The 9,797-nt window shown below is 34.1% G+C and overlaps 1 protein-coding gene across 1 annotated transcript; it reads left to right on the forward strand.

Annotated features, from left to right (window-relative positions):
• Positions 1 to 555: 555 nt before the first annotated feature.
• LOC130814667 (casein kinase 1-like protein 2) lies at positions 556 to 8,163 on the forward strand. Its single transcript, XM_057680806.1, has 14 exons — positions 556 to 954; positions 1,044 to 1,084; positions 2,593 to 2,662; positions 2,760 to 2,908; positions 2,993 to 3,088; positions 3,454 to 3,524; positions 4,714 to 4,775; positions 4,878 to 4,941; positions 5,025 to 5,109; positions 5,187 to 5,313; positions 5,487 to 5,566; positions 5,660 to 5,723; positions 5,920 to 6,059; positions 7,484 to 8,163. Exons 1-14 carry the CDS (start codon positions 879 to 881, stop codon positions 7,772 to 7,774), a joined length of 1,416 nt encoding a protein of 471 aa, XP_057536789.1. The 5' UTR covers positions 556 to 878; the 3' UTR covers positions 7,775 to 8,163.
• Positions 8,164 to 9,797: the final 1,634 nt, after the last annotated feature.

The raw sequence follows: 9,797 nt of genomic DNA on the forward strand, positions 1-9,797 counted from the left end.
AGCATTTTCCATTAAATTCTTGTTAATTTCTGTTTAATTTATAATTTTGTAAGATTTTTCCATTTGGTAGCATGCAGTTTTTGCTCTCAAATGTTTAATTGTAACAATTAAGATGATATGTATTAGTGCTTGGAATGCATCTTTTGAACTTATGCAATGCAACTTTTGAGCTTATAAAATGCGTCTTTTAAATTATGTATTAGCGTTTGTAATGCACTTTTTGAACTTTATAATGCCAATAATTTGAATGAAAATAAATTTATTACAACATTTAAGGGCATTGATAAATTAATCGATGAATTTATAGTTAAAATGGTAAATTAAACATTTGAGAGTAAACACTGAATGCTACCATGTGGAAAAATCTTTAAAAATGATGAATTAAATAAGAATTAACAAGAATTTAACGGAAAATGTTACAACAGTTAGATAGTGCAAAGACTAAATGCTACCATGTGGAAAAATTTTACAAATATCTTATCTTAATTGACCATATTTAGGAATAAGAGTATAAAAAACTCAAAAAGCGTCGATCTACATTGAAAAAGACGAGATATAGAAAATAAATTTGGATTCGACAAGGCGAACTTGTCACTACTCACTAGTCACACTACCCACCCTTTCCATTTCCACCAAAACCTTCATTAATCTGTAATCAAACCCTAACAATAATCCCCACCATTTCTACCAATCCTCTCTCCTTTCTCACTCTTCTTCTTCTTCTTCTTCTCCAATCAATTTTTCTTCATTTTTATCGAAAATTCATCATACTATGATCATCTTCTAAACAATCTTTCGGTTTTTCATCTTCTCAATTTCTGCTTTTAAAAGGTTGAATTAGGGTTTTTTTTTTCTTGCTGTATTCTGTGTTAGCTTTAATGGAGCCTCGTGTTGGTAATAAGTATCGTCTTGGTCGTAAGATCGGCAGCGGTTCTTTTGGAGAGATCTATCTCGGTTTTCTTTTTCTCTTGCTAACTTCTATTGTTTTCCGTTGCTGTTTTATTTTTTGTTTTTTATTTTTATTTTTTGTTTTATATTTGTAGGAACTAATGTTCAAACTAATGAAGAAGTCGCAATTAAGCTTGTAAGTGACTTTTCTTTAGTAATTTTCCATTTTTGATTGATTTTTATTTAATACAAATCAATTGGAAGTATGACTCTAGGATGGTTGAAATTTTCTTATAAATGATAGATGAATGAACTTTTTGCCATGTTCAACTCTTGATTCGTAATACAAGCGTTTATATTAATGTTAATGTTTATGTTATTGTGGTGCTAATTTAAAAGCTCAAATTTGTTTTTTTTTTTTGACATTGATGAAGGAATCGCGTTGTTTTTCTGAGAATCTTGTGTTTTATACTTTTGCTAGGGGTGATACTTTTAGTAATTATGCATGAAGTTAATTGGCATTTCTTTGCTTAGAAGTTGGAAACATGATGTTCTTAAAGTTGTGCAAATGCTATCATTTCTGGTAGCAAATCTTTGGGTTGACCTCTTTCCTTTTAAAGGGTTTGTTTGATTGTTAATTACCTGCGTAAGATTTTTTTTGAGCTTTAGATTGACTTTTTATGCTTTGTTAATAGTTATGAAAATTTGTTACTATTTTTTTTAATGTGTTGGCATTTATCATTCTTCTATAAACCATACAGTAAACTTAAATGGTTATGCAAGTGTAGGATGTTAGCTATTCTTTTAATGTTTATTTTTTGGGGAAAAATTTTAGAGACATGATGAGCATCAATGATATTTGAAACCTCGACTTCATGGGGAGATTAAGTTGAAATGTGTAGGAAGTGTATAAACTAGGATTTTACTGTTAGGAGACTAGTTTCATGGTGTGTTTTCTAACTTTTACATAATGTTGAACTTATTTTTTTCATTGTTCAGTTACTTAAGAAAGATAGGTATCAAAACTAAAGCATGTTTAGTATTTTATTTTTACTTGCAAGATCCTGGGAAAGCTACTGATAGTTGTGGCCTGCATAGTGGGATAATGTAAAAGAGAACAGATGATAGAGATAATAGAGCTTGAAACTTGAAAATGATGTTTCCAGTTTGTGTATGCCAAGCTAATGCCTTGACTTTAGTGCCAACTAGGTAGCATGTAATGAATTAATTTGATTGGGAAATTATCTATTCTAAGAAGGTAGGAAATAGGGGGAACATTGATTGCAAATATTTCCTTTATTATTCTCTATTGGAAACTGTATTTCTTGTGGTGGTTGAGGTCATGTTGGCAAATTAGCTAGAGCGCAAAGCTGGTGCTGGAGCCCAGATACTGGTGTGGTGATGTATTGCTGCATATGTGAGTGTTGGTCGTTTTATTTAAGAAGAAACTTTAGACGTGTCTTATGGTGGACCAAAAGAAGACAATATGAAATATATGGGCTTTAAATAAGATTAATTTTCCTTCCTTTGCAGCAATTCAAGAAGATATCTTTATTATTTATCTCCATTCCTTTTTGTCTTATCTTTTCCTTCCCTAACTTGTTCGATCATCTCACTGTTAAATTGTGTGATGTGATTTACTTTATATTGTAGCACATTTGATCCGCTGGGAAATTCAGTTAACATGATTTCTGTTGATTTCAGGAAAATGTTAAGACAAAACATCCACAATTGCTCTATGAGTCAAAACTATACAAGATCTTACAAGGAGGAAGTAATGGATTTACAGAAATTTATATTGTGATATGAAGTTTATCTGGTGCTTTTCTCGGCCTGACTGTACTCTCCCCCTCCCTCTTTACTTTTCGCAGCTGGAATTCCAAATGTGAGATGGTATGGTGTTGAGGGTGATTACAATGTGCTTGTCATGGATTTACTCGGGCCTAGCCTTGAAGATCTATTCAACTTCTGTAGCAGGAAATTTTCTTTGAAGACAGTTCTCATGCTTGCAGATCAAATGGTACCTTTATCTATTATGGTTTGATTGCATTTGCAATTATCTAATTTTTATTAATTTCACATTAATGCAAGCTCCATTGTTTAGATTAACCGTATTGAGTTTGTTCACTCAAAATCCTTCTTGCATCGCGATATTAAGCCAGACAACTTCCTCATGGGCTTGGGTAGGCGAGCAAATCAGGTATATGTTCTGCATTGTGCAAATATTTTTATTTGCCATTATGATTTGAGCTATCATTTACTCAATCCCTGAATAAACTTCTATTTTTGGTTTTTTATGCCTATTTTGTAGGATAGTATTTGCTCAACTTTTCCTATGATGTGATTCCTGAGACCTAGACTAGGAGGCATTGAAGCATGGTCAATTCCACATGATTTAGTTGACCATTAAAAAAGTTTGAACAATTAAACAGCCATGAACGAAAACAGTGAATTTTATTTAGGGTGGACCACTTGGTTTATTTTATAAGATCTTAGACACTTCTAAATACACTATAGTTCTTTTGGTGACATTCCTATTAATCAGATGCTTAATATTATTTCCAGGTTTACCTAATCGACTTTGGCTTAGCAAAGAAATACAGAGATACAACAACCCATCAGCATATTCCTTACAGGTAAGATGATATCAAGGAGTTATTGGTTGAATGATGATGGTGTTTACTCACACATTTTCTGGAGCTTGCATGAACCTTGCAAACGCTGCATTAGCCCTTTGTTAATGTGTTGGCAATGTGCTGCTTTTTTTTTGAGATTGGAGCTTTTGTATTATAGTTTTAATTTTATGAGTACTTTGTGTTGTGCTTCTTTTCCCTGCTAGCTCTGTCGCTGATTTACATTTTCTTATTAATTGCTTGGTCTGGAGGTTTTTTTAGGTTTTTCCATTGTTTTTCTCTATTATATTACCTCTTGAGTTTTTTCTTCACTTGAAGGGATTAGAAACAACTTTAGCCACATCAATAATATAAATAATTATTTTCTATGCTATGTGGAATCCATTATTAAATATGAGAAAAGTGTGTGGCTCAAATGGAGTCATACAAAAATTGCATTTGTATTTGGTGTTTGCTGATCTTTAAAGCTGTTTTATTTCTTCTTCTAGTAATTTCCTTGTAATCGTCTGAAAATTGCTGCGATTTTGATCAGTAGATGGTCTGATGTCATCTTTCTTTGTATACCAGTCTTTTTATTGCAAGAGACGACATCATGAGTAGAGGTGTGCAAAATAGACGTCAGCTTATCTAGACTTGGACTCTCCCATCTTCAAATTCGGCTTTGCCTTTGTGAACATAAAACCTCACGTTGACCCTACCAGACATTTTTGTTACCCAAACCCTAAAATATAATAAACCTCTAATCATCTGATGTACAGTTTTGCTTGTGGATTTTGTTTCGGCTAGTCCCTTATTTTGATATGCATTTATTGTGTGAAATGTCAATTACCTTCTCCCAAAATGCAAGGAGCCTAAATTTCAAGAGTGGGCCCTCTGTTTGGAAGAGAATTCAAGAAAAATTTAGCCCTAGCACATTTTCATTTTATGCGAAGTTGGTAACACTGGAGCTAAGTGTAATCTCTCAACAAGGAGTTGTGGAAAATGGAATAAGTAGTAGTTGAAAATGGAAATCCAAACAGGCATCAACACATTGAGATGCCAGGGATCAATGGGTGATCTAAGTACTAATTAAAGAGATCATTTGGGAAGATTTCTGCTGTGATAGTGGGCCATTGGCTACTCCTTGAAATTTGGAACTTCTGATACGGTGAGCTTATTTTGATATTGCTTATATTTTATCTGTAAATTGCAGGGAAAATAAAAACTTAACTGGAACTGCTAGATATGCGAGTATGAATACTCACCTTGGAATAGGTACTTTCCATTGCCTTTATGTCAATGCATGCTTCTTTGTCAACATACTGATTTTGTGTTCTCAATATATCTCATTCCTTTTAACTTGTTTTGTTGGTTTAGAACAAAGCAGAAGAGATGATTTAGAATCTCTTGGATATGTGCTGATGTACTTTTTAAGAGGCAGGTAATTATCATCATCCCCTTACCACATATTATGACAGGTTGATCAATGAGCAGTGTGCTCATGTTTTTGAGATCTTTTTTTAGTCTCCCTTGGCAGGGACTCAAGGCTGGGAATAAGAAACAAAAGTACGATAAAATTAGTGAAAAAAAGGTCTCCACATCAATTGAGGTATAGCATTTGTATTGAGGTGCCTTCATGCTTTTCTTATGTCTCTTTTTGATTCTGAAATTATTACCTGTGTCCAGGCCCTATGTCGTGGTTATCCAACTGAGTTTGCATCTTATTTCCATTATTGCCGCTCCTTGCGGTTTGATGATAAACCAGACTTTGCTTACCTGAAGAGAATATTCCGAGACCTCTTTATTCGTGAAGGTTTGCTTGTATGACTTTCTGTATTTCATAATTATAATCATTTCAAACTCTGAGTTCCTAATAATGGGTTCTCTTGTTCTCTTCTCTTTCTTTCTAACAGATTAAGTTTCTATCAAGACATTGCCTTTTCTGGTTTTTTTAAATGTTTTATAAGAAATGATGTTTCTTTGTAGGTTTTCAATTTGATTATGTGTTTGATTGGACAATTCTTAAATATCAGCAATCACAGTTACCAACTGCTGCTCGTCCGCCGGTACCTTCTAGGCTGTGTGAAGCTATTTTCATAGTTGGTCATTATTCTGCTTTTATATCTGTTCATGTCCCCTCTCTTTGTGTTGCCTGATAGGGTGCTGGCATTGGAACTAGTGCAGGGGTACCTACTCCAAATGCAAACGCTGAAAGAAAATTGGGTCCGTCTTTTGTTTACTTTTCACTTAGTAGATATTTGTCCTTTCGGTTATGGATTAGAGTTGTAAGAAGGAAAAAGAATTGGAAATCTGTAATTTATGGATTGTGGCCACCAGTATCCCAATTTTTTCTGAACGTATTGGGTAACTTATCAGAAACTAAGTTTTTTTTTCTAAAAATGAATCTGGCTCTTTTCAGGAGAAGAAGGCCGGGCTGGTGGTCTATCTACAGGAGATAGTTCTCGACAAAGAATATCAGGATCACTTATGAATTCTGGAAGTCTGTTGAAGCAGAAAAGTCCTCTTGCTAATGATCCAACTGTAAGCAAAGATCCTACGGTATGTGCAGGGGCTCTGATTCGGATTGAATGTTTGATATATAACAATGCCAAAGGCTTAATCCCCACATATCAAGCTGTCAGTTGTCTACATGAACAAAAATAAATCAACATGAGATCACCTATAACAAAGATTGTACTCTATTTAATCTTATGTGATGCTGATCTATGCAAAAAATAAATAATTATAATTATCATGCACGTAAATTCTCCTCCATTAATTCTTCTCAATCGTTATATGCTCGTGCAAATCCCAATTTCTTGTCATTTTCCACACATATTTAGGTTATCTTCCTTGTCTAAACTCCTCAAAGTTTCTAACCTTGCATCTTTCCAATTGGTGCATTGATGTGGCATTTTTAAATGTGCCTCAAAAGTGAAGTGCAGTCTTTTTCTAAATTGCAAGCTTGCATGAATATGTATGGGCAATACACAAGACAAGCATTGAACCAACAAATGCCCACATTTGGAAGTTGTAAACATGTTGTCTGCCTCTGAGTGCGACTGTTTGTGATACTACCATTGTCATTTCTTTGTTAATTATTCTGTGTGCGACTCATGTCTGATTCCCCTACCTCTTTTTCATTTACCAAGTTTAATTCTTTTTCTCTACACCCAACAGTGATAGCTTTGATAGATTCTATCTGTGGTGTCTGTACTTGAGGTTGTGAGTAGAGGTGTTCAAAACATACCCAATGACCCGATATTTACCCGATCTTGAAATCAAATCCGACTTAAACCGACTTGAAAATGATGAAGAAATTAATATGGACACAAGATCCGATTTTAAACTGACCCGAAATTAACCCGATGAACCGAATGAACACCTCTAGTAGTGAGGGTGTCGGTGTTTTTTAATTCAATTTTTGATGGTTCTTCTGGGCTTCATTTGTTGCTACATGATCTGTTTAGGCTCGTTTAGTTCATCCTGATATTTTGGGGAATGATCACGAGTTTGTGTTATGTTGAAGTAATGTCTAACCCTTCATTGTTTCTTATCATCACAATTGCCAGAAAGAGAAATGATGCAGGTTAATTATATGACACTTAGCTTGTTAGTCGAAGTTGGGGAGATATTACCATGGTCATTCAAGGAGATATTCCACATAGGAGGACTAAGGAAAAAAGTGATAATTTTATAGCAATTGTGTAAATAGTTGGATGCTTGAATCCCATGAGAGCATAAATAAGGGGAAAATGTTACCAAATAGGAACTGGAACATTTGGTGTGAATATGCCATAAGAGGAAATGAGACATTTGATAATAATAGGAGGGAGTGTTGACTTATCTCAAACTTCACCTAATGGCTGTGAACAGTTTACACTTGTCTTTAATGTGTAGAAATGTACATATATTTTTAGTGATTGTTATATTTCATTTTATACTGGCCTTATTTTTGTACATTATTTGGACTTTGTTTTCAGTTTTCAAGCTCGAATCCTGTGGGACGGTCGTCCAGCGGTTTATTAAAGCGAGCTGCTATTCCTAGTAGTCGTGAAGCGCTTACTGGAGGAAATAATTCTGATCCTTCCCGGTCTCGGACACCAGATGGCACAGGGACAATGCAGAGGTTTTCAAGTGGCCAGAGGAGTTCACCAGTTGGATCTTCAGATGCAAAACAGCAATCCTCTGGTAGGATTACAAGCATTACAAATTATGAGTCAACTCTCAAGGGCATTGAGGGCCTGCATTTTGAGGATGAAAGGGTTCATTAAATTATTCGTGCTCACACCACATTATTGTAATATATTAAATGATGGTATAATTGCTCGATTACCCTAGTGAATAGTGATGGATCCCTGTAGTTTCTTGGAGATTTAAGTGACTGGGCGACCCTGGGAAGAAGGATGACTGGAGTATGAGCCATTCGCAATCGAGAGTGGAGGTGAAGAGCAATATGCACTCGTATAATACGACTCAAATGGGAAGGTAATGTTTTTTCATGTGCTCTTTTCCAAAATGCGTGTACATCTATTGTCTATTTGCTTACTAATTCACATGTAAAACTTTCTGGGATTTACCAAGAGGTACACTGAATATGAGTGTAAAATTGCTACCTTGCATCAATTTGTCATATTGCAAGTATATGTTTTTAAGCCTATTACACCAAGAGATAATTTTCATCATTTATTTACGCAGTACTTTCCATCTGCTGTTTCATGAATTTTTTCCGGTTAGTTTTAAGCGGGAGTGGAGCAAAAATACGTAATATTTTTTTGGCCTTGTCTATTTTTCATTTTTGAAATTTTGGGGCCTAAAGATAATTAATCATAGTGAAGCAATAAGTAACATAAATAGGATTAGCTACTTTTTTGGTACGATGCTGAGGGAACGAGAGATTTAGGTGAGAGTCGAACCCGTAATCTTTATCCGGAGAAGTGTTTACTTGATTCAACTAAAACAAGATCTGATTCCAACGTAAATTATTATCTGATGCTCTTTAATTGAAGTGATTTTATTTGGTCGGATATTTTGCACAAGCTTAGAGTAGAAGGGTGGACACTGTAAAGTCATGAAGCAAGCGTTTATGAATGAAGCATGTGTTTAAGATTGTTTCAGTCAGCATCACATTTGCTCTGGTCATAAATCATAATTGTACTGATCTATGTTTGCGGAGGATTTTAAACACAAGTGTGGGTGTTGTTACCAGAAACTTACGGAGAAGTCACTCACATGACTATGGAACCTTCAATTGGTCACGTTATAATTGGGATGTGCCGCGTTTGATGCAGATATCTGCAAGCATGTGAAACGTCTTTCTTTTCCCCTTGTTTTTGGGGGATTTTAATGGTGACCTTGCTACTGGTAAACAACTAAAATATAAGAGTATTTGTTATTAGTGGGTTGGGTTTCATTATTTTTTGATATTTACTTATTGGATAGTTTACACGGTAGATAGATACAGCTAAGCTTGTTGCATTTTTTATTGCTCATTGTTGGCGTAGGAGTTGGAACTACAACTTAAATGGGTAAAGTCGTCCAACAGGTTTATAATTAGACAATTTGTCGTTTTGAATTTGCTACGCATTATTTAGAATGCTTTTCCTTGGGTTTGCATTATGTAGTAATTTACAATGACATTAGAGTATGACCTGTTTTTTTTATGTACTCTTTCCTAATCACCATATTTGTTTTATTTGCTTTTTGAATATTATTTATCATTTACTTTTAATATGTATTTTATTTTTAATTTATAAATTAAAATATAGTCACTTAAAATGTTATTTGATTACAATTTAATTTAATATATCTCTTCAGTTATTACAATTTAATTTATCTCCTCAGTTATTGCCAAAGATAGAGTCATACATCTCAAACTCAATATCTCTAATCATAACAAGTCAAGAACGATCTTTTTGCACCGCGTGAAATGAGCATTTGAAAGAATTATGATGTTTGTGCAAAGTCACCGGCAAAAAAATTATATAGCAACTTTTACAAAAGAGCTGTTACGCATTCATTCGATTGCGCATGTTATGTTTCAATGATCATCCTTTGTAAATTGTGGTACTAATTTTGCGTCAGTTTTTCATTTCAAATTACTCCTTTCATTTTACCTTATTAGTTTATCCGGAAATAAACCCTAACACATTTCTTATCTCATTACATATTTACACAATTCAATTTCTCTCTTATATATTATTAAAATTCTCACAATCCGTTAAAAACACACGACCTGCAATTGATGCAAATTCAAGGGATATTAGTATCCAACAATTTTTTTTCTCAACTCAATTT

Source organism: Amaranthus tricolor, chromosome 6, assembly GCF_026212465.1.
Source record: "Amaranthus tricolor cultivar Red isolate AtriRed21 chromosome 6, ASM2621246v1, whole genome shotgun sequence".
Taxonomy (NCBI): domain Eukaryota; kingdom Viridiplantae; phylum Streptophyta; class Magnoliopsida; order Caryophyllales; family Amaranthaceae; genus Amaranthus; species Amaranthus tricolor.